The sequence below is a fragment of the Gorilla gorilla genome, chromosome 18 (assembly GCF_029281585.2).
Source record: "Gorilla gorilla gorilla isolate KB3781 chromosome 18, NHGRI_mGorGor1-v2.1_pri, whole genome shotgun sequence".
Classification (NCBI taxonomy): Eukaryota; Metazoa; Chordata; class Mammalia; order Primates; family Hominidae; genus Gorilla; species Gorilla gorilla.
The window spans coordinates 65,058,559-65,084,159 of NC_073242.2; the positions used below are offsets into that span (position 1 = coordinate 65,058,559).

A 25,601-nucleotide genomic window follows, 5' to 3' on the forward strand; every position below is an offset into this window, starting at 1 on the left:
ATTTTTCTCACTGGTGTGATCAGCCTTCTGGAAGTCAAATATAATAGACTTTCAATAATATAAAAGTCAACACAAGCTCCTCATGGTTTCAGTGCTCAGTGACAACTCTAAACTTACACAATGTGTTTCTTTATTAGTTTTGTTTTCTGGTATCTCTACTCGGCATCTTCACCACACCCATTTTATGTTTCTTATACAGGTAATTGATAATTTTAAAATTTATTGGTGCTTACTTTAATTAAATAAGCACACAATATCTTAGAATTTAAAAAAAAATATGCAGTAAAAGGAAATGCAATAAATTTTAATGTAAGGAAACCAGCAGCTGAAAGCAAGGGAAATCTCTTCTGCTGCATAGGAGGGTATGGAGACCTCATAGTACGATGATTTTCTGCAGTTTAATCATTATTGCCACACAAGTGATAGCATCCTCTCTCTTTATATCAGCACATTCCCTAACGTACAATAAAGACTGAGCACAGATACCGCCAACCAGACTGACCAGCACCTCTCACCGAGTGCCTGAGCTGATAGTGATAGATATCACATTCGTCTAACAAAATCATTACACCCTGTAAGGATACCCACCAGTCATAAGGAGACAATTTAAAAAATTTAGTCAAAGCCCAAACCTGATAGGTAGTCATTTATACTTAGAAAAATTAACTCTTATCTTCACATGTATTTTTCTTAATCATAGAGAAGCTACTAGAGTCACTGTCCAAGTTACTGAATATCTTATTCCTAGAATGAGACACTGCACAATGTGTTCTGACACAAGGGGATGTAGATATAGTTAAGGGACAGGAGATGTGATCATGGGAACAAGAGTCTGTGATCCAGCAGTTCTTTCTCCCTCACAGTTGACCAGAAACAAGGCCCCAGCAGAACAATGGAAACATTGACTTAGGTCTCCACAGTCTGATGTGAGATGAACAGCAGGTAGTTTATGCTTCTGTTTTATAGTAGGAAATTTAATAAAGAAGGGCCATTTTGGGGATAATACTATTCTCTAGGATGCTTAAATGCCCCAAAACAGAGAGCACTACAGTGTCCCATGGCCAGGAGCTACAATACCTGGGTCTAGAAAGCAGTGGACAGAAATATCGGTTTCTCTTGCCACATGTATGATGAAAATTTGAAGAATGTTTCTTTCCTTCTCCATAATCATAGTCTGCGATGGACTGGAGGTCCTGGTGCTTAAGAATAAATGTGTCTCCAGTAGGAAAAGAATTAGTCCCATAAAATAATTGTGCTTCCGTGGTTCTCATACTGTTGGAACAGCTGACCAAGAAAGTGTTGTAACAGCTGCAGTGTTTATTGATTCCTATCATATTGGGGGCTACATTCGCAGCTACCAAGGGAAAGAGAGAGAAGTAATTCTGGCCTAGATAGAGTCTATAGATTTTTTTTTCTTTCCTTCAAACTGAGGTTTAAAAAAATCACATCAACTAAAATGCAGATGATGATCAAATGATCAAGGACAACAGCCATTAAATGTTTCAGGTGTGTTTTAACCCAAAGTCACACAACATGTGAGAACATGAGCTCTGGAGTCGGGAGAATCTCTGAGGAGAATCTAGAAGGTGGGTGGGAGGAAACAGTGATTCACGTCTAAGGAAATTGCAGGGCTACCTCCTTTAGGGGAAAGGAAAGCCTGAGCCTCTCCTACAGTGTGCTGTCTAAAAATTTTTGGCTGACTTATTATATTCTTCAACACCAATATTTTTTAGTTCTCTTTTAAATTTTTTTATCTCTTAAAATTCTCACAGTGTTCTTGCATGCTGCCACTAGCTTATTAAACATGATTGTAATATTTAAATTTTCTGCCAAGAAATCCATATGCTTTTATATTCATTGATGCCAGTTTCTGGACCTTTATATTGTCCCTCTGTTTGGACCATATTTCCCCATTTCTTCATTTTCCTTGATGGTCTTTTCTGCCATCTACTTATCAAAAAAAACAGCTCTTTGTTCATCATAACAAAGAGCCATACTCTTCCAAGCCTAGGCCCTTAGAGAAAAGCCTCACCAATCACCCCATCAGTGATTGTAGATCTCTCAAAAACTTCATAATAACTTCATAATATTCAAACTTCTGTCTTTGTTCTCAGTGGCCCCAGGTTTTAGAGCATGTTGGGTTGTGGCAGGACTCCTAAGTAGGGGAGGTAGAAACTATTTACTCAAGCACCCTCTTGAACAGGTACACCGTTCAATACAGTTTTATTATTCAGGTATGATTCATCAGAATAATGTCAGTTTAAGCGCCTCTCAACCAGTTGTCTAGCATTGAAATGTTATAATTTATTATTTGGATCTCTCTGTCATTTATTTTTTGAATCTTAGGTAAAATTACAAACTGGTATAAAACTGTCTGTTTGGCAAATGATCTGCTGCAGAATTTTCATCTTCTATGTATCTCTGTTTGCACTTAAATCCAAGTTTATATTAGGCATGTATCTAGAATGTAGAAATAAATCTTAAAATTCCTTCATTTTTAAAAAGATTATGGGGTTTCCAGAAGATGGGAGAACCTTCTTTATTTATAAAATACCTGATTCCACATTTTCCAATAGTTTCCTCTTTATCAATCTCCTCTCACATTATACTATATTAAGCAAGGAGAAATTAAAACACACCATCCACACTTTGCATAGAAATCCCCTCAATCCCCTCAGCTTTTTTTTTTTTTTTTTGACGGAGTTTCACTGTTGTTACCTGGGCCTTGGCCTCCCAAATTGCTGGGATTACAGGCTTGAGCCACTGCATTGGGAAGCTTGAACTGGGCAGAGCCCACCTCAGCTCAGCAAGGCCTACTCTCTCTACAGACTCCAGCTCTTTGGGCAGGTCATAGCTGAGCAAAAGGCAGCAGAAACTTCTGCAGACTTAAACGTCCCTGTCCAACAACTCTGAACAGAGCAGTGGTTCTGCCAGCATGGCATTTGAGCTCTGAAAATGGACAGACTGCCTCCTCAAGTGGGTCCCTGACCCCCGTGTAGCCTAACTGGGAAACACCTCCCAGTAGGGGCCAACAGACACCTCATACAGGCGGGTGCTCCTCTGGGACAAAGCTCCCAGAGGGAGGATCAGGCAACAATATTTGCTGTTCTGCAGCCTCTGCTGGTGATACCCAGGCAAACAGGGTCTGGAGTGGACCTCCAGCAAACTCCAACAGACCTGCAGCTGAGGGACCTGACTGTTAGAAGGAAAATGAACAAATACAAAGGAATAGCATGGCCAGGCACGGTGGCTCATGCCTGTAATCCCAGCACTTTGGGAGGCCGAGGCAGGCGGATCACAAGGTCAGGAGATCGAGACCATCCTGGCTAACACAGTGAAACCCCATCTCTACTAAAAATACAAAAAACAATTAGCTGGGAGTGGTGGCGGGCGCCTGTAGTACCAGCTACTCGGGAGGCTGAGGCAGGAGAATGGCGTGAACCCGGGAAGTGGAGCTTGCAGTGAGCTGAGATCGCGCCACTGCACTCCAGCCTGGGCAAGAGCAAGACTCTGTCTCAAAAAAAAAAAAAAAAGAAAGAAAGAAAGGAATAGCATCAACATCAACAAAAAGGACATCCATACCAAAACCCCATCTGTAGGTCACCATCATCAAAGACAAAGCTTAGATAAAACCACAAAGATGGGGAGAAACCAGAGCAGAAATGCTGAAAATTCTAAAAAACAGAGCATCTCTTCTCCTCCAAAGGATCACAGCTCCTCACCAGCAACAGAACAAAGCTGGATGGGAATGACTTTGACGAGTTGATAGAAGTAGGCTTCAGAAGGTCAGTAATAACAAATTTCTCCAAGCTAAAGGAGCATGTTCTAATCCATCACGAGCAAGCTAAAACCTTGAAAAAAGGTTAAATGAATGGCTAACTATAATAAACAGTGTAGAGAAGACTTTAAATGACCTGAGGGAGCTGAAAACTATGGCACAATAATTTTGTGATGCATGCACGAGCTTCAACAGCTGATTTGATCAAGTGGAAGAAAGGATATCAGTGATTGAAGATCAAATTAATGAAATAGAAATAGAAGACAAGTTTAGATAAAAAAAGAGTAAGAAGAATGAACAAAGCCTCCAAGAAATATGGGACTATGTGAAAAGAAAAATCTAAGTTTGATTGGTATACCTGAAAGTGATAGGGAGAATGGAACCAAGTTGGAAAACACTCTTCATGATAGTATCCAGGAGAACCTCTGCAACCTAGCAAGGAAAGTAAACATTCAAATTCCGGAAATACAGAGAACACCACAAAGATACTCGCTGAGAAGAACAACCCTAAGACACATAATTGTCAGATTCACCAAGGTTGAAATGAAAGAGAAAGTTTTAAGGGCAACCAGAGTTGTGCCATGGCACAGTGTTGTGCCATGTCCTTTCTCTTTTTTCTTGCCTGTTTATTTATGTCAGATGTGCCACCTACATGTAATAAGGTCAGAATTCTGCCTCCAGTAACACATCAAAGGTGACCTTTGATTGTACTTTTGGTTTATGCTCCAAAATATTGATTATAAATTTCATCACCGTCTTATTTTATGTCAAAATAAATCTGCATAATCTGAATGTCAATACATTTTGGAATCTACTAAATAACTGAAATTGCAAGAAATATTACCCACTCCAAAAACTGGAGAGATGGGCATGTCCAGAATTGCAGTTAGCACTTGCTTAACTGGTGCAGAAACTGCAGAAGCTGCAGAAGCCACAAGCTGTTGAGGGCACTTATATGGTAACCACTATAGACGTCTGAAAGACAAATGTGGACTCGGTAAATGTGACCATTCCAGAGGGTCTTATACTTCTAAGGTTTCTGGACTTTCTCTCCAGAAACCTCCAGATTCTAAAATATACAATCCAAATAAATTTCCTGTGGGTCAGAATTGAAGGTGAAATGAAGATGATTAATTACAGAAAACTACCAGGAGACTACTTCAAAAGCTTCTAAAGGGAATGACTTTTCCAGAACCTTATCCTATGTGAAGGAAGACAAATCTCCCATTCCAGATTCTCTCCCATTCTTCCATTATTATATGAATGAGTAAAGTTAGCCAAAAGGTGTAAGATGTACATAAATAGTCCAGGGAGGCCAAAACCACAAAAGGGAGTAACAGCCAAAAATGAGCTTTTCCCCTGGAGATGCTTTTTCAAGGTCACAGCCCAGAAGAGGAAGCCTATCGAATCTCTAGGTTTCCATTGGAAGAACAGGCAGTGCTTACCTGCACTGCACAATCCATTCTAACTAGGATGATGACTATGGATTAAAGATGAAAGTGTGGCAATGCACAGACTCTATCTGAGGAGAATACAGAAACACTAAGACAATGACAGAGGGTGAGACAAAGGCAGTAGAGCAATGTGAAGCCTCTGACATCGTGATTTTTAAGACCAACATCTTGTAAATGCCATCATAGATCTCAGCTTCTTTTATTGTGGGGACTTTGCTGGTTTCCTAGCTGAGAAAGTGAAAATAACAACCTGCAGGCACTTCCCAAGTCTCCACCTGTATCCTGTTTGCTTTAAATCTCTAGGAGAAGAAAGTCAGATAACTGGGCCTAGTGTCAGCATAGGAGGCACTTCCTAAAAGCTACATATTAGGAAGAAGGGAAAATGTGTGTTATTGGAATAGTGGTTATGGAGTGGGCTTTCATCTGAATGTATCTGCACCTGCTGGTATTCTCAGATGCAACATTCAACTGCAAGAGCCCAGTGAAGAAACACGGCACTCCCAAATCTCCTGTAAGTTTTTGTCTTCATTTTGGTTCCACTAATGAAGTGAATCTGGAGCTTCAGAGAAGGGGCTCACTTCTGTGTCATTGAATCCTTGCTCTGGGTCTCCTTGCAGAGTTCAATAGGTTTAGTAAGGCTAATCAGTTGTTTCAAGAGATGGTGTCAGCGGCATATGGTGTCACTGAAGGAGTATGATAAACCAGGACACAACCATTTCATGCTGGGCTAGAGAAGCTTGGGGGAAATGATTTGTAAGTCCCAGCAGGAACCTCTTTGCAAGGCAGGGTCTGGGCTATTGGGGGCACAGACCAGGTGAGTTAGATATCAATATGTAAAGATGAGTACCTATGGATATTAATTGAAAATACATAAATACTTCAAAAAATTCCAATAAATTGAGTCCAAAATTAACCCCAAATTATTCAAAACACAAATTCCTTGACAAATATTTTGGGAGCAATGAGTTCATAAAGAATTTGAAACTACCGTTTCAGCTTCTGATTCTTATTGTTCCTGAGATGAGAAAATCATCTCTAATCACACATCACAGAGCAAATCTGTAAACAAGAGTGTTTCCATTGAAGATCCTGGGGGATCTGAACACCAGGCAGGTGCTGGAGACACTGTTTCAGGAGTGCCCAGCAGATCTCAGAGGGACCTGCTGGTCACTCACGTGGGACATCAGCAGTAACTTCCTCAGTCATCAGTCAGCTGTGCTGGTGACTGATGGATCCAGGGCAGAACCAAGGCACCTGCTCAGTGTCATGGAGAGTGATGGTTCCAGAAATTATCCAGGTGGTCTCTGTGCTTATAAAATGTAGGTTCACAGTGAGGAGCGTGTCCTGAGGGGGATTGTTCTTCTGTGAAAGGACCTCTGTTCATCAATGTTCATAAATGGAGCAGGGCATGCATTTCCTCAAACAGGAATAGGGCTTGGACCATCAGCATCTCACTCTTGTAAATCTGATGTGTCATTTATCTTCCCTTTCTTATTATTAACCAGGCTTTGTGCTATGAAATGCTATCTCATGAATATGCAAATAACCTGAGATCCACTGAGGTAAATTTGGATGTCTGTGCCCTGAGAGCATCACCCAACAACCACATCCCTCCTCTATAGAAGCCCCTGAGAACACAGCTCCTCACCATGGACTGTACCTGGGGGATCCACTTCTTGGTGGCAGCTGCCACAGGTAAGGGGCTCCCAAGTACCAGTGATGAGGAGGGGATTGAGTTCAGTCAAGGGGGCTTTTATCAACTCCTCCATTCTCCTCACAGGTGTCCTTCCCAGGTTCAGCTGTTGCAGCCTGGGGCTGAGGTGAAGAAGCCTGGGTCCTCAGTGAAGGTCTCCTGCCAGGCTTCCAGATACACCTTCACCAAATACTTTACACAGTAGGTGTGACAAAGCCCTGGACAAGGGCATAGTGGATGGGATGAATCAACCCTTACAATGATAACACACACTATGCACAGACGTTCTGGGGCAGAGTCACCATTACCAGTGACAGGTCCATGAGCACATCCTACATGGAGCTGAGCAGCCTGAGATCTGAAGACATGGTCGTGGATTACTGTGTGAGAGACACAGTGCAAAAACCCACATCCTGAGAGTGTCAGAAACCCCAGGAAGAAGACACCTGTGCTGACACAGAGGAGATGACAAAGATTATTAGATTAAAGATTTGCTTAGAAAATGACATTAAGTCATTAAAGAAAAGGAACAATATTAATGTGTATTTGAGAAATTTTAATTATTTGAGAGATTTTTCATACATTTATTCTGTAAACAAATTTCAATGATTAGAGAATGAATCAAATTCATGAAACTAATATAGAACTTCCTCTGAAAGTATTTCTGTAAACATTAATTTCTTAATCAGTGCTGTAAGTATTTTGGAATACAGACACAAAATCACATTTTAAGTCTGCATTTATATCTATTAAAAATGCCAAAAAAATCTCCTTTTGTGCGTGTAGCATTTTGAATTCCAACCATCAATGCATGATAGTTCTTGGTTTTCCACATTCATATTGCCAAGTATCCTTATGAGAGTTGTGTGTTTTAACCAATCTAGTAGGTGAGTAATGGGATCTAATTTTTATTTAAATGCACATGTCCCTCAAAAAGTTCATATTTAACAATTTTCCTATAACTTTTGTTGAGATGCCTCTCCTGATATTTGGTTCATTTTAACTGCATTGCTTTGTTTTGATTCATTGTAAGTTTACTTGCATATTGTTTATAAAAGTCATTTAACAAATTAAAAGAATTCATTTAACAAATATGTGACTTGGAAGTATTCTTTCCAAGTCTGTGGCTGTCTTTACTCCCTTATCAGTGTGTATTGCAGAAACATACGTGTGTGTGTGCATGTGTCTGTGTGTGTATGTGTGTTTGTACAAATTTAGATTCAAAAATATGTAAAATTGTACTCATTCATAGATGATGTTTTTGGCATTATATCTGAAGTCTCATTATAGAATACACAAATAGTGATTATTTTTTCCATGTGTCTAAGCTCAGGCCACAATCAACTCATGAGTGTTTAAACTTCACCTACTTGATTGGAGGACTATTCACCTCAGATATTTGGAATACTTCTGTAAGGAGATGTGTTCGTCTTCCCAATATTTATTTTCATAATCATCTATTAATATGTGTATTGGTTTATGAATATATATTTCATACTCTGAAGAAGATCCATGCTATATTACTCATTTTATCGTTCAAATCACCACAGCTTTATTAGGTCCTGGGAGCTCATTTAGTTTGGATCCTGTATCCTTACAGTGCACCTCATCCTTTTGTTTTTGAACACTTCCCTGTTTCCTTGTATTACAACAAATTCTAAGTTCATTTTCTATATTACCTCTTTTGTACATAGAATTAGCCATTTTTCTAAAGCTTGCTTGTTTCTAACGTTAACGAATAGCAGTAAAATAAAAAAATTGTGATACCATGTAAAATTACTTCTAGGACCTCTCAACCTACTGGCCTAGCAGACGTGCATGTTTATATGAACCCATGCTTATGGACGCATCAAAACTACTTATGTACCTAATCTTCTGTAACTTTATTATATTAAAAATGAGAACACACTGGTCTCCTGACCCAACTATGCTACCACGTGGACCTTTCTAGCCTTCCTTCCTTGACTGTCCATAACCATCCACTTTAAAGTGAGGAATCCTATCCCACCAATTGCCTTATTATTACCTGGTTGCACAATTTTAGGACACATGCATAGCGGTACCAGAAATGTAAAGCTCATTGGAAATATGTTTATCTACTAGAATAGAGTGCTATGTGTAGTTTCTTTACATTTTAAACATACAGAATTTCCTCATTTTCAAAGTTAATTAGACTAGCAACTTCATTTTCTACTTTCTTCAGTGAAGTCATTTCAATTACACCGTATAACATCATTTATTTGAAATTCGGTATAAACCAAAACTATAGTCAAGTAAACAGATAGAGGATATTCAAGGAATTTAGAGAATGAGTATTAAATAAGTAAAAATGGCACTGTTTAAGAATAGTAAAATTTTTTTTAGTGCTATAAAATGGTTGAGACACGATGCAGTTAATTTGTCTAAGCTCATAATTGTGTGATGGAAAATATAAACCTAAATATATACAATTTTTGTGAAAAGTATTTAGCAGTTCATTAAACCCAGGATTAAATGCACACTGTATAAAGTTATCTAATAACTTATTTGGTGAGGGTGGGGATATCATGAGATGCATGCAAAAAAGAATGAAGTAATTTTCCTCATTTGCATATAAGATGTTACCATTCACTAAAGACCTTTAATTTAAAAAAAAATCAATTTTCAACGTGACCCAGGTTTTTTCTTCCTGACAAGCAAATAACCCAGATAATTCTTTTCTTTCTTTGGTTGATAAAGATTTTCCCCAAACTTCAGCTCAGTTCAGGCACACACTGTCCCTGAATGGGCATTTACCCGCAGATGGGTACACACACCTGTCAACATGGGGACTCTTCTGTCAGACAAACACACCTTTACTCACGTGGATTCTTCCCTCAGACAAACACATATGTCCCCACATGGACTCTTTCCTCAGACCACCACGTATGTCCTTACATTTACTCTTTCCTCTGGTAATGACATTTCCTCATGTGGACTCTTGTCTCAGACAAACAAACATGTCTGCATGTGAACTCTTCACTCTGATAAGTACACATATTTCCACAGAGACTGTTTCCTGACACAAGCAGATATATCCAATGTAGAACTGTTTTATGGGAAAATGATCTCAAGATAATAATTATAAAATCCCTCCCTGACAAGGTGTAGATCTGCATTTTTTTATTGTACCTTAACTTTGCCTTATTGTCAAGAACAGTAGTTTGTAGCTATAAATGCACCGATTAGAGATTGGTGTCCGTTTTCTCTGGAAATGTATTTTTAAGTTCTTACTGGATGTATTTTTTTGATAATGTTTGCTACTGTGAAGATACCTGAACAGGGTCCACACTAGAAAATAAAAAAGACTAATCAGCAGATTAACCCTGTGCATCCAGACCCACGAGTCCTTTGACCCTGCCCCCCTGAAATGGAGACACAGAGGATGGATGAGCAATGCTGAGCGGCGCACCCAAGACCACAAAAAGAAAGACAAGAAAATGTGTCCCCTCCCCTCCTCATGAAAGGCAGCTCATCTCCTGTTCCTTCAGGCCCTGGCGAGGAGCCAACCCATGTCTCTTCCCTTCCTCAGTGTCCACACCATGGGGTCTGCACTGATTTGGGCTTCCCTTCTCATCACCCTCAATATTAGTGTCCCTTGTGAATCAGGTCCAGGTGCGGCTGCTCCACATGGGGCCGTTCTTCCATTTCCTCAGTGTTTGCAGAAGTCCTGTGTGAAATTTATTGATGGAGTCAGAGGGGAAAAATTGTACACCCAGTGGTTCACTGAGACTCTCATGCAAAGCCTCTGATTTCACCTTTACTGGCTACAGCAATGAGCTAGGTCCAGCCAGCTTCATGACAGGGATTTGTGTAGGTGGAAACAGTGAGTGATCAAGTGGGAGTTCTCAGAGTTACTCTCCATAAGTATAAATAAATTAACAGTCCCAAGCGACACCTTTTAATGTGCAGTCTACCTTAAAGGGACCAAACTGAAAGTCAAGGACAAGGCCTTGTAATACTGTGAGAGACACAGGAGAGGGAATATCTGTGTGAGCCCCAACAGAAAAATCTCTGCAGGAAGACAGGAGGGAGCTGCATGGTAGATGCTCCTCAGAACCACCAGGGCGCCTTGAGGACAACCTGGGGGCACTCAGAACCACCAGGGTGTGCTTAGGACCATGGGGTGCTCAGGATATTAGGGGGTGCTCAGGATCATGAGGGGATGTTCATGACACCAGGGGGCACTCAGGACACGAGGGTTTGCCCAGGACCACCAGCAGGCACTCAGGTCACCGGGGGTGTTCAGGACCACCAGGGGGCGCTCAGGACACCAGGGGGCGCTCAGAACCACCAGGGGGCGCTCAGTACACGGGGGTTCTCAGGAAGCAGCTCCAAATCAGGAGCCTGAGAAGCTGTGGTTTTCTTTTAAACCTTGGTGATTCCCGACCTGGTCAAGCAAAAGTCTTCCCCAGGATCTCTCACCATTTCTTCCTTGTAAATCCATGATTACTTTTACCTACAAAACATTAACTTAGAACAGGAATTTAATGCTGCATATTTTCCAAGTAATACTAGCAATGATCTCTCAGGACAATTTTTAAAATAGGTTATTTATATATTCTCTTGATTAAAAATAATACTATTATTAAAATAGTAAAATTATAAAAATCACACCTGTAATCCCAGAACTTTGGGAGGCTAAGGCAGGCAGATCACTTGAGTTCAGGACTTTTAGAACAGCCTGGCAGCACAGTGAGGTCTTTTCTATACAAAAATAATAATAATAAATACCTGGGTATGGTTCCACCTGTGGTAGCAGCTACTTGAAAGGCTGAGGTGGGAGGATCCCTTAAGCCTGGGAGGTTAATGCTGCAGTGAGCTGTGATTGTGCCACTGCACTCCAGTGTCGTTGACAGAGTGACACCCTATTTAAAGAAAATGTATATCCTCAATATAAACTGTTTCAATGATTAGAGTTTTGTATTTTTGTGCTGTAATAGTCAAACAATTGTACATGTTTTTTAACATTAACTCAGCATATACATGGTATTTTGTTTCTTTTTCTTTCATCTGCTGTTTTTGGAAATTAAACACAACTTTAAATGCTCTTGTTATCCATTTTGGTTGGCTTCAGGTGTCCTGTTTTTCAGACTGTTTCTCCATCTTCCCTTTTTCTTTGAAAGTATTTTACCTTCCTCAGTCTCCATGAAGGAAAAAGAAAGTCACTTTACTTTCTGACCTCCAAGTCTGGTGAATCAGTTCCCTTGTCTTCATAATCACTGAAGCCAACCAAGTTTAGAGGATAATGGTTCTCCTTAGAATATGCTCATCTACCTGCAGACTCCCTGCCCTACTCACCCTTTTCCAGGGTCCTGCAGACCATCCCCTCATTTCCCTAAGTACCACAGAGTGGGCTCTGCAGCTCCTGCTGCCCTCTGTGTGTTCAGCCCTGGGGCTCACTAGTGTTTTGATGATGAAGTCCAAATCCCCATGTGCTTGGACCCTCTGAGACCACCCTCTAGGAAGACGCCATTGTGAGTGAGCCCTGAAAATCATGGGCTGTGTTCAGTTTCATTATCCTGGATGTTCTCTATCATAAAGGAATATTGACAAATAAATACTAGAGTTTGTATTGAATATTCATGCCAAAAAAGTTTTTTTTTTAATTTTTCAAATGAAACAATTTTATCTTTCCTGGTTTGAAAACTACAATCTAAATTTAACAAATAATGTAATACAATGTTTGTCTTGTTAGTTATTCAATTTATTAAAAACAGACCGATATTTAAAGTTAATACCATTGCACATTTGAGTGACATATTTTGCAAGAACAGCATTTACATTCAGCTTTAACAAAACATGTATTTAAATATATTTGTCTTTTTAGTATTGGAATAGGCAGACATACACATAGAAGAGCATTATTTTCTACTACAACCTCAAACTGCAAACACAGTTTAAATTCAATTAAGTAATTACAAAATATGAAACAAATAGGTGTGCAATTTTGGTGTTTAGATATACATTCACTTTTGCATGGGCATATGTATGTGTCTTTGCTGGGCTGTTGTGTATGTATGTGTGTTTGTAGAACCATGAAGTTTTCAAATACATCATTAAATGACATATTAATCTTGGCCAGGCATGGTGGCTCAGGCCTGTAATCCCAGCACTTTGGGAGTCATAGGCAGGCAGATCACCTGAGGTCAAGGGTTCAAGACCAGCCTGGCCAACATGGTAAAACCCCGTCTCTACTAAAAATACAAAAAATAGCCAGGTATTGTGGCAAGTGCCTTTAGTCCCAGTGTGACAAGGAAATGTGGGGTCAGAAATCCCACACAGAGTTTCTACTGGTGTACCACCTGGTGGAGCTGTAAGAAGAAAGCCACTGCCCTCCAGAACCCAGAATGGTAGATCCACTGACAGCTTGCACCATATTTCTGGAAAAACCACATACACTCAATGCCAGCTCGTGAAAGCAGCCAGGAAGGAGACTGTGCCCTGCAAAAGTTTTTTAAAACTTTTCATTTGAAAAGTTTTAAGAAAGTTCTGCCACAGGGGCAGAACTGCCCAAGACCATGGGTACCCACCTGTTACATCAGGTAACCTGGATTTGAGACATGGAGTCAAAGAAGATTATTTTGGAACATGAAGATTTGACTGCCCAGCTGGATTTCAGACTTGCATGGGGCCTGTAGTTTGGACCAATTTCTCCATTTGGAATGGCTGTATTTACACAATGCCTGAACTCCCATTCTTTCTAGGAAGTAACTGACTTCGTTTTTATTTTACAGGCTCATGTGGAAGAGACTTGCCTCATCTCAAATGAGACCTTGGACTGTGGACTTTTGAGTTAAGGCTCAAATGAGTTAAGACTTTGGCAGACTCTTGAACAGGCATGATTGGTTTTGAAATGCGACAGCAATCACGACTCTAGAGGAGCACATGTGAAATGCAACAAGCAGGAGCAGAAGACAAGTAATTCATGATTTCACTGTAGTGCATTAAAATGGTAAACTCACAGAAGTAGAATAGAATGTTGGTTACCAGGGGCTGGAGGGGTGGACTGGAAAAGGAGAGATTTTGGTCAAAGTGTAAAATGTTCCAGTTAGACAGAAGGAGTAAGTTGCAGTGTTCTAATGCACAAGATGGAAAATATGGCTATGAATGCATTATATATTTCAAAATGGCTAAAAATGTAAATGTTAAAATTTTTCCCACTAAGAAATTATACAGGTCGGGAGTGGGGGCTCACACCTGTAATCCCAGCACTTTTGGAGGCCGAGGTGGGTGGATCACAAGGTCAGGAGTTCAAGACTGAACTGGCCAAAATGGTGAAACCCTGTCTCCACTAAAAACACAAAAGTTAGCCAGGCGTGGTGTTGGGCGCCTGTAATCCCAGCTACTCGGGAGGCTGAGGCAGGAGAATTGTTTGAACCTGGGAAGCAAAGGCTGCAGTGACCGAGATCGCACCACTGCACTCCAGCCTGGGCGACAGAGTGAGACTCAGTCTCAAAAAAAAAAAAAAGAAATTACACATTTGTGAGGTGATGGATATGTTAAATAGCTTGATTAACAATTCCATGATGTATACATGTATCATAGCATGTGTGAAGCGACCTACCTGTATGAAGGTGAGGTGACCTGCTCACGTGACAGTGAGGTGACCTGGGGGATGTGTAAGGTTACCCGGGGGTATGTGTGAGGTGAACTTGGGCTCATGTGAGGTAACCCAGGGTGCATGTGTGGTGGCCTGGGTGCGTGTGAGGTTACCTGGACATGCATGAGGTGACACGGGGAACTCATGAGGTGACTTGGGCATGTATGATGTGACCTAAGGCATGTGTGAGGTGACCTGGGGGACGTGTGAGGTGACCTGTGGGACGTGTGAGATGACCTGTGGGACATGTTAGGTGACGTGGCGGATGTGTGAGGTGACGTGGGGAATGTGTGAGGTGACCTGGGGGACGTGTGACGTGACCTGGGGAATGTGTGAGGTGACCTGGGGAACGTGTGAGGTGACCTGGGGGATGTGTGAGGTGACCTGTGGGACGTGTGAGGTGACCTGGGGAATGTGTGAGGTGACCTGGGGAACGTGTGAGGTGACCTGGGGGATGTGTGAGGTGACCTGTGGGACATGTGAGGTGACCTGGGGAATGTGTGAGGTGATGTGGGTGCATTTGAGGTGACGTGGGGGATGTGTGAGCTTAGCAGGAGTGTGTGTGAGGTGACATGGGGAATATGTGAGGTGACCTGCCTGATGTGTGAGGTGACCTGAGCACATGTAAGGTCACCTAAGGTGCATCTGAGGTGACATGGGGGATGTGTGAGGTGACCTGGGGAACGTGTGAGGTGACCTGTGGGACATGTGAAGTAACCTGGGGAATGTGTGAGGTGACCTGTGGGACATGTGAGGTGACCTGGGGAATGTGTGAGGTGATGTGGGTGCATTTGAGGCGACGTGGGGGATGTGTGAGCTTAGCAGGAGTGTGTGTGAGGTGACATGGGGAATATGTGAGGTGACCTGCCTGATGTGTGAGGTGATCTGAGCACATGTGAGGTCACCTAAGGTGCATCTGAGGTGACATGGTGGATGTGCGAGGTGACCTTGGGTGAGTGTGAGGTTACCTGTGGGATGTGAGAGGTGAATTGGGACTTGTGTGAGGTTACCTAGGAAATGTTTGAGGTGACCTGCGGGATGTGTAAGGTGACATTGGGGATGTGTGAGGTGACTCAGGGCACATGTGAGGTGACCTTGGGGATGTGCAAGGTCACACTGTGTGAGTGTGAGGTCATGTGGGATATTTCAAACTTTGTAAGGAAAGCCTGCAACAATATATGGCTCTAGAAGCTTCACACTCCAACACTGTTAATGTGCACATCCTCAAGGAACTCTAAATGTTTGCAGGTTAGCTTAAATGCCATGGAGTGACACCTGCCCCAGGTACACTCATATATGCATCCTGGGTCTCCCTATCAACCCCTATCCTCAAATTTTCAGTTCATGTTTGCTCCATGATATCAACTCAGATATGCTGAGGTGTTTTTTTTTTTTATCTGTAGTTGTTCAGGTTTGCTGTTTCACTCTCATTAATCTGGGCTCAGTCCTCTCCTCAGGTGTCCCACTTCAGAGCTTGCTATGTAATAGGAGACATGCAAATAGGACCCTCCCTTTTCTGATGAAAAGCAGCCCAGCCCTGACCCTGCAGCCCTGGGAGAGAAGCCCCAGCCCTGGGATTCTCAGGTGTTTCTATTGGGTCAACAGCAATAAACAAATTACCATGGAATTTGGGCTGAGCTGGGTTTTTCTTGCTGCTATTTTAAAAGGTAATTCATGGAGAACTAAGGATATTGAGTGTGAGGGGACATGAGTGACAGAACAGTGGCTATGTGTGGCAGTTTCTGACCAGGATGTCTCTGTGTTTGCAGGTGTGCAGTGTGACGTGCAGCTGGTGGAGTCTGGGGGAGGCTTGGTCCAGCCTGGGGGGTCCCTGAGACTCTCCTGTGCAGCCTCTGGATTCACCTTCAGTAACAGTGACATGAACTGGGTCCTCTAGGCTCCAGGAAAGGGGCTGGAGTGGGTCTCGGGTATTAGTTGGAATGGCGGTAAGACACACTATGTGGACTCCGTGAAGGGCCAATTTGCCATCTCCAGAGACAATTCCAGGAAGTCCCTGTATCTGCAAAAGAACAGACAGAGAGCCAAGGACATGGCCGTGTATTACTGTGTGAGAAATCCTGTGAGGGGACACAAGTGTGAGCCCAGACACAAACCTCCTGCAGGAACGTTGGGGGAAATCACTGCAGGGGGTGCTCAGGACCCATTCATCAGAGTCAACCCCAGAGCAGGTTCACATGGAGGCTGGGGTTTGTTTCCTGTCAGGATTTGGGACTTCCTCTGGTTCTGACAGTTTCTCTAGGGAAACTCTTTAATTTTAGATTTCGTGCCCACCAATGTCATCTCTACATATATTTTTTTAATCATTGTAATATGAGGGCTCATTCTCACATGCACAATATGTACATTGCCACCTACAGGAATGAGAACTCCTCAACCATGGGCACCAGCATCAGAGTCGTGAGGAAGCTCAGGAGTGCCCGGTGAGTCTTCTCCAGTCAGACTCAGGACAGGAACCTCAATGGGATTCCCTGACTAGAATGGCTTTTAGGGATTTTGATTACAGCCAAGAGAGAGGCTGGACCAGGGTCAGTGTCATGTAGGACCTCACAGGTTTTATGTATGGCATTTCTCCTGAAAATATTCAAATGAGTATCAGCACTGATCTGGTGCTTTCTGACTTTCGTTTTTAGTGGTTCTCGCTTTTCCATTTGCTTTTCCTGCTTTCTGGGAAAAAGGATGTTGTCCCTGTGGTCTAAATCCTGGGGCTCAAGCCCTTTCCCTGGAGCTTAGGTGGGGCTCAGGCTGTGACTCCTGCAGCCATTGGGAGAGGCTGCTGAGACTTTCTTCTCTCTCATTATTCAGGACACTCCACTCTGTTTTCTAGAGACGCATCTGGGAATGCATGTGGCCATTAGGAATGAGGGCATAAACTTCTTTGGTCAAAATGGGGTGAGGATGTGGAATTGATCCTGTGCTGTGTAAACTGTCACAGAGTCACCTTCTTCACTGGTAGTGTTAGAAGAGCCTGTAAAAGTTGTCAGAATCCAACTGGAGTCCCTTGTGTTCAAACCCTGACAAATGGAGCTAGGGAAGGCCATTTATGGAAGCTTCTCATGCACATACCCCTGAGAACAAGACCAAGCTTTATAACACTCCAAAAAACCACAAATTGAACAAAGGCAACCACAACAATAAAAGAATTACTTATATCCCTAAGAACAAGAGCTAGCTTTATAACACTCAGAATAGCCACAACTGTGCACAAAGGCAACCACAACAACAAAATAATTACTTATATCCCTAACAACAAGAGCTAGCTTTATAACACTCGGAAAGGCCACAATCTTGCACAAGGCAACCACAACAATAAAAGAATTACTTATATCCCTGAGAACAAGAGCTAGTTTTATAACACTCAGAAAAGCCACAACCTTGCACAAAGGCAACCACAACAATAAAAGAATTACTTCTGTGAAAATATCTGCACAGCAACTGCCTGTCCAACCTTACACTGATGTCAACCTTGTTATTGATGCTTCTAGCCTGGGGTCGTTCTCATCAAAATGTCATTAAGATGCTGCGTATGACAAAAATTGTGTTTTTCAGTGCAGTCATGTTCTAGTAAAGCCCTCAGAGACCCTCTCCTTCACCTGTGCTGCCTCTGGATTTCAGATCATAACCAGTACTTCCTCCTGGAGCTGGATCTGCCAGCCCCCAGGGAAGGAGCTGAAGTGGGTCAGGTGTGTAGGTCATGAGGAAGCACACAGTACCACCCACTTCTCAAGAGTCCAGTAACCACCTCCAGATACACATTCAGAAAGCAGTTTTTCCTACAGCTGAGCTGCATGTGCAATGAGTACACCACCATGGATTTTTATACAAAAGACACAGAGGGGGAAGTCATTGTGAGGCCAGACACAAACCTCCCTGCAGGGAAGCTCAGGACACCAGGGGGTGCTCAGGTCACCAAGGGGCGCTCGGGACACATTAAGGCAGGTGCAAGAGGGGAAAAAAGGTGCTGGAGGTGGGGTTTTTCATCACTGACATATTTTACTCTCCACCATATTTATTCTAATGTATATTATTGTATTATTAGACAATGATGTTTATATAAATATATATCCATACGTAGGTGCACCAGGTTGTCCTCTCCATCTAATGTGGACCTTGTCCTTCAGGACTAAGTCCTTGTATATATTTGAGCACCTCATAAATTATGGTCAATTATGTAGGATCTCTCACTTTTTCTGTGTCCCTTCCTCCCTCCTCTCTCACACACAAACTGACACACACAAAGAGTTCTACAACTTTAATTACCTGATGTGTTGAAGAAAATTTATTGAAGTGCAGCTTTTTCAGTTTAACTGCTGTTCACGTTGATGTAGGAATAAGAACATTGTCTTTCTCAACTGTGTAGTTCTCTAAGCTGAGTAGCACCTTTCTTTATAATACCCAGATACTGAAAGCAATCCAAATATTGATCAGCAGGTTAAGCAGTAAACACTTTGTTCTAAATTCATTCACTTGAATAATACCCACTGTTCAAACAAGTACTGCTGGAAATGCGCAACAAGGGTAAATTCACAAGTACTTATGACGAGTAACATAAACCAAAGAAATACAAGTACATACATACAGTTCCACTTTTATAAATTCTATAAAATGAAAACTAATCTAAAGTTACATAATGAAAACCAGTAGTTGGCCATGATCATGGTATGAGAAGGGAAGGTGTAGGAAGTGGAAATTACAAGACAACGAGAGGAAATTTTGAGGATAATTTTTTCTGTATTAAGAAAAGTTATGGTTATGTCATTATTTGTTAAATTGTACACATTAAGGGAAGATTGTTACTTTCTAATTTCAACTTTTTAAAATACTACAAATTTAAACATATATAATTTGGTAGAAAAGAATTTAGAGACGGATAAAATATATGAGAAATAAAAAAGAAAATCTCAGAACGATGGCATAAGGACTTCAATCATCAAACTAAAGAAATTTTAAATTTCTCAACACAGAATTAAAGATTCATAAAACCAGCTCCTGGATCATTGATTTTTTGGAGTTGATTTTCATGTATTTATCTCCTTCAGTTCTGCTCTGATTTTAGTTATTTCTTCTCTTCTGCTAGCTTTTGAATTTGCTCTTGCTTCTCTAGTTCTTTTAATTTTGATGTTAGGGTGTCAGTTTTAGATCTTTCCTGCTTTCTCTTGTAGGCATCTAGTGCTGTAAATTTCCCTCTACACACTGCTTTAAATGTGTCCCGGAGATTCTCATATGTTGTGTCTTTGTTCTCATTGGATTCAAAGATCATCTTTATTTCTGCCTTCATTTCTTTATTTACCCAGTAGACACTCAGGAACAGGTTTTTCAGTTTCCATGTAGTTGTGCAGTTTTGAGTGAATTTCTTCATCCTGAGTTCTAATTTGATTATTGCACTGTGGTCTGAGAGACTGTTTGTTATGATTTCTGTTCTTTTGCATTTGGCAAGGAGTGTATTACTTCCAATTATGTGGTCAGTTTTAGAATATGTGCGATGAGGTGCTGAGAAGAATGTATATTCTGTTGACTTGGGGTGGAGAGTTCTGTAGATATCTATTAGGTCTTCTTGGTCCATAGCTGACTTCAAGTCCTAAATATCCTTGTTAATTTTCTGTCTCGTTGATCTGTCTAATATTGACAGCGGGGAGTTAAAGTCTCCCACTCTTGTTGTGTGGGAGTCTAAGTCTCTTTGTAGGTCTCTAAGGACTTCCTTTATGAATCTGGGTGCTCCTGTATTTGGTGCATATATATTTAGGATATTTAGCTCTTCTTGTTGCATTGATCCCTTTACCATTATGCAGTGCCTTTCTTTGTCTTTTTTGATCTTTTTTGGTTTAAAATGTTTTATCAGAGATTAGGATTGCAACTCCTGCTTTTGTTTTGTTTTGTTTTGTTTTGTTTTGTTTTGTTTTTGCTTTCCATTTGCTTGGTAAATATTCCTCCATCCCTTTATTTTGAGCCTATGTGTGTCTTTGCACGAGATGGGTCTCCTGAATACAGCACATCAACAAAATAGATAGACAGTTAGCCATATTAATAAAGAAGAAAAGAGAGAAGAATCAAATAGATGCAATAAAAAGTAATATAAGGGATATCACTACTGATCCCACCGAAATACAAACTACCATCAGAGAATACTATAAAAACCTCTATGCAAATACACTAGAAAATCTAGAAGAAATGGATAAATGCCTGGACATATACACCGTCCCAACTCTAAATCAGGAAGAAGTCGAATCCCTGAATAGAACAATAACAAATTCTGAAATTGAGGCAGTAATGAATAGCATACCAACCAAAAAAAGTCCAGGACCAGATGGATTCACAGCCAAATTCTACCAGAGGTACAAAGAGGAACTGTTACCATTCCTTCTGAAACTATTTCAAACAATAGAAAAAGAGGGACTCCTCTCTAACTCTTTTTATGAAGCCAGCATCATCCTGATACCAAAACCTGGCAGAGACATAACAAAAAAAAAAGTTCAGGCCAATATCCCTGATGAACATCAATGCACCAATTGTCAATAAAATACTGGCAAACCAAATCCAGCAGCACATCAAAAAGCTTATCCACCACGATCAAGTCGGCTTCATCCCTGGGATGCAAGGCTGTTTCAACATATGCAAATCAATAAATGTAATCCATCACATAAACAGAACCAATGACAGAAACCACATGATTATCTCAATAGATGCAGAAAAGGACTTCAACAAAATTCAACGCCCCTTCATGCTAAAAACTCAATACTCTAGATATCCATGGAATGTATCTCAAAATAATAAAAGCTATTTATGGCAAACCCACAGCCAATATCATATGGAATGGGTAAAAACTGGAAGCATTTACTTTGAAAACCAGCACAAGACAACGATGCCTCTCTCACCACTCCAATTCAACATAGTATTGAGAGATCTGGCCAGGCTAATCAGGCAAGAGAAAGAAATAAATTGTATAAAAATAGGAAAAGAGGAAGTCAGATTGTCTCTGTGTGCAGATGACACGATTGTATATTTAGAAAACCCCATCGTCTCAGCCCAAAATCTCCTTAAGCTGATATGAAACTTCAGCAAAGTCTCAGGATACAAAATCAATGTGCAAAAATCACAAGCATTTCTATAACCCAATAACAGAAAAACAGAGAGCCAAATCATGAGTGAACTCCCACTCAAAATTGCTACAAAGAAAATAAAAAACCTAGGAATACAACTTACAAGGGATGTGAAGGATCTCTTCAGGGAGAACTACACACCACTGCTCAAGGAAATAAGAGAGGACCCAAACAAATGGAAAAACATTCCATGCTCATGAATAAGAAGAATAAATATCATGAAAATGGCCATACTGCCCAAAGCAATTTGTAGATTGAATGCTGTCCCCATCAAACTACCAATGACTTTCTTCACAGAATTGGAAAAAACTATTTTAAAGTTCATATGGAACCAAAAAAATCCTGCATAGCCATGACAATCCTAAGCAAAAAAAAAAAAAAAAAAAAAAAAAACAAAGTTGGAGGCATCATGCTACCTGACTTCAAACTATACTACAAGGCTACAGTAACTGAAACAGCATGGTACTGGTACCAAAACAGATATATACACCAATGGAACAGAGCAGAGGCCTCCCAAATAACACCACACATCTACAACCATCTGATCTTTAACAATCTTGACACAAACAAACAATGGGGAAATAATTCCAGAACTATTTAATAAGTGGTGTTGGGAAAACTGGCAAGCCATATACAGAAAACTGAAACTGGACCCCCTTCCTTACGGCTTATACAAAAATTAACTCAAGATGGATGAAAGACTTATCAAGACCTGAAACCATAAAAATCATAGAAGAAAATCTAGGCAATACCATTCAGCACATAGGCATGGGCAAAGACTTCAAGTCTAAAACACCAAAAGCAATGGCAACAAAAGCTAATACTGACAAATGATATATAATTTAAGTAAAGTGCTTCTGCACAGCAAAAGAAACTATCATCAGAGTGAAGAGGCAACCTACAGAATGGGAGAAAATTTTTGCAATCTATCCATCTGACAAAGAGCTAACATCCAGAATCTACAACAAATCTACAAGAAAAAAAAAACCCATCAAAAAGTAGGTGAAGGATACGAACAGACATTTCTCGAAAGAAGACATTTATGCAGCCAAAAAAACATGAACAGATCCTCCTCATCACTGGTCATTAGAGAAATGCAAATCAAAACCACAATGAGATACCATCTCACACCAGTTAGAATGGTGACCGTTAAATAGGAAACAACAGATGGTGGAGAGGATGTGGAGAAATAGTAACATTTTTACACTGTTGGTGGGAGTGTAAATAAGTTCATCCATTGTGGAAGACAGTGTGGCGATTCCTCAAGGATCTAGAACTAGAAATACCATTTGACCCAGCAATCCCATTACTTGGTATGTACCCCAAGGATTATAAGTCATTCTACTACAAAGACACATGCACCCGTGTGTTTATTGCGGCACTATTCCCAATAGCAAAGACTTGAAACCAACCCAAATGTCCATCAATAATAGACTGGATAAAGAAAATGTGGCACATATACACCATGGAATACTATGCAGCCATAAAAAAGGATGAGTTCATGTCCTTTGCAGGGACATGGATGAAGCTGACAACCATCATTCTCAGCAAACTAACAGAAGAACAGAAAACCAGACACCGCTGTTTTCACTCGTAGGTGGTAGTTGAACCATGAGACCACATGGACACAGGGAGGAGAATATCACACACTGAGGCCTGTCAGGAGGTAAAGGGCTAGGGGAGGGATAGCATTAGGAGAAATACCTAAGGTAGATGGCAGGTTGATGGGTGCAGCAAACAACCATAGCGTGTGTATACCTATGTAACAAAACTGCACATTCTGCACATGTACCCCAGAACGTAAAGTATAATTTAAAGAAAGGATTACATATTCCATTAAATATATATGAGAAATCAGTGACTCCTGAATATACACATGAATACACGCTGGGTCTACCTGTATTTTTAGGGAAACACTAGAATACAGCAAAATAATGTCATGATTTTATTAAAAATGGGAGTTTAGCAAACCACACCATGCATGTCCAGCTCTGTCCTGGAGTTGGTTCAGGGAACAGGTGGGTCCTGTGTTTAGCAGCCATGACAACAAGCTCACAGCGTCAGTTCTAGTTGACACCTCAAAAAGGCAAACGGATCTCAACTAAAATGTCATGTGGATGTCACATCTGTGGGTGCTGCATACTCCCTCGATGTGAATATGGAAAAGTTAATTACCTCTTGAGGCGTCTGTTGAGATTAGTGCTGGTCTCTAAGGAACACCCAAAATGGCTCGATAGAGCCAGAAAGCAGACTGGCGCAGGGCTTTTGTGATGGTTTCGTGGTGGGTCAGAGTGAGGCTTCCCACTGACACGAAGGGGATTGTACAGTGTGAAACACCCACTGGTGTCAAATGAGGAAGCTCCTGCGATTCCTAACTAGATTCACATTGTGTGATAAAAGACACACAATAGACATAACTTCATGGTCGGATATCACAAAATGCTGTTAAAAGATGTGGTAAAAAGGCAACTTTAAATTTTTAGTCATTGGAGTGTGTATAACACAAAAATCATTTTCAATATTTTGTAACACATGCATGCAATAGGACAAAGGTATGTGATGAGGGTAAAATCTCGAAAGTGTGAATCTTCCAGCTACCAAGTCATAGGGTAATAACTGATGTGTGCTGAGGGAGGAAACCATCATGTCATAGTGCTAATGGTATAACCCTTGGTGACGAGAGTTCAATATTTTATTGAAGTTTCCATAATTTTTATTTGAAGATGCCATTTTTCAACATATTCAGATGATTGTGAGTGCCATTGATTCTGTATCATATGAACAATGGCAATACCTTCCATGTTTACATAATATTAAAAACCACGTTAAGACTGAATATTTGGTGTAATGGTGCATCACATTATTCTAGCTTCCATACTAGTTGTTTTATTTGTTTGTTTTCTCCTTTGTTGGCATTTGGTTTCAAATTCATATATCAGGTCTCTATAATGTAGGAATTTATTTATTTATTTATTTTTTTCAGTCTCTGCTGAATATCTTTTTTTTATTATACTTTAAGTTTTAGGGTACATGTGCACATTATGCAGGTTAGTTACATATGTATACATGTGCCATGCTGGTGCGCTGCACCCAGTAACTCGTCATCTAGCATTAGGTATATCTCCCAATGCTATCCCTCCCCCCTCCCCCCACCCCACCACAGTCCCCAGAGTGTGATATTCCCCTTCTTGTGTCCATGTGATCTCATTGTTCAATTCCCACCTATGAGTGAGAATATGCGGTGTTTGGTTTTTTGTTCTTGTGATAGTTTACTGAGAATTATGATTTCCAATTTCATCCATGTCCCTACAAAGGACATGAACTCATCATTTTTTATGGCTGCATAGTATTCCATGGTGTATATGTGCCACATCTTCTTAATCCAGTCTATCATTGTTGGACATTTCGGTTGGTTCCAAGTCTTTGCTATTGTGGATAATGCCGCAATAAACATATGTGTGCATGTGTCTTTATAGCAGCATGATTTATAGTCCTTTGGGTATATACCCAGTAATGGGATGGCTGGGTCAAATGGTATTTCTAGTTCTAGATCCCTGAGGAATCGCCACACTGACTTCCACAATGGTTGAAATAGTTTACAGTCCCACCAACAGTGTAAAAGTGTTCCTATTTCTCCACATCTTCTCCAGCACCTGTTGTTTCCAGACTTTTTAATGATTGCCATTCTAACTGGTGTGAGATGGTATCTCATTGTGGTTTTGATTTGCATTTCTCTGATGGCCAGTGATGACGAGCATTTTTTCATGTGTTTTTTGGCTGCATAAATGTCTTCTTTTGAGAAGAGTCTGTTCATGTCCTTCGCCCACTTTTTGATGGGGTTGTTTGTTTTTTTCTTGTAAATTTGTTTGAGTTCATTGTAGATTCCGGATATTAGCCCTTTGTCAGATGAGTAGGTTGTGAAAATTTTCTCCCATTTTGT

The 25,601-nt window shown here is 40.8% G+C and overlaps 1 protein-coding gene across 1 annotated transcript in view; it reads left to right on the forward strand.

The window, feature by feature from the left end:
• The first annotated feature begins 6,881 nt into the window (after positions 1 to 6,881).
• Positions 6,882 to 25,601, forward strand: part of LOC129527345 (rho GTPase-activating protein 23-like) — a 60,567-nt gene continuing 41,847 nt past the window's right edge. Inside the window, 5 exon segments of the mRNA XM_063699802.1 lie at positions 6,882 to 6,927; positions 11,125 to 11,250; positions 16,316 to 16,359; positions 16,444 to 16,642; positions 18,180 to 18,247. Of these exon segments, the coding sequence (XP_063555872.1) occupies positions 6,882 to 6,927; positions 11,125 to 11,250; positions 16,316 to 16,359; positions 16,444 to 16,642; positions 18,180 to 18,247 (483 nt within the window).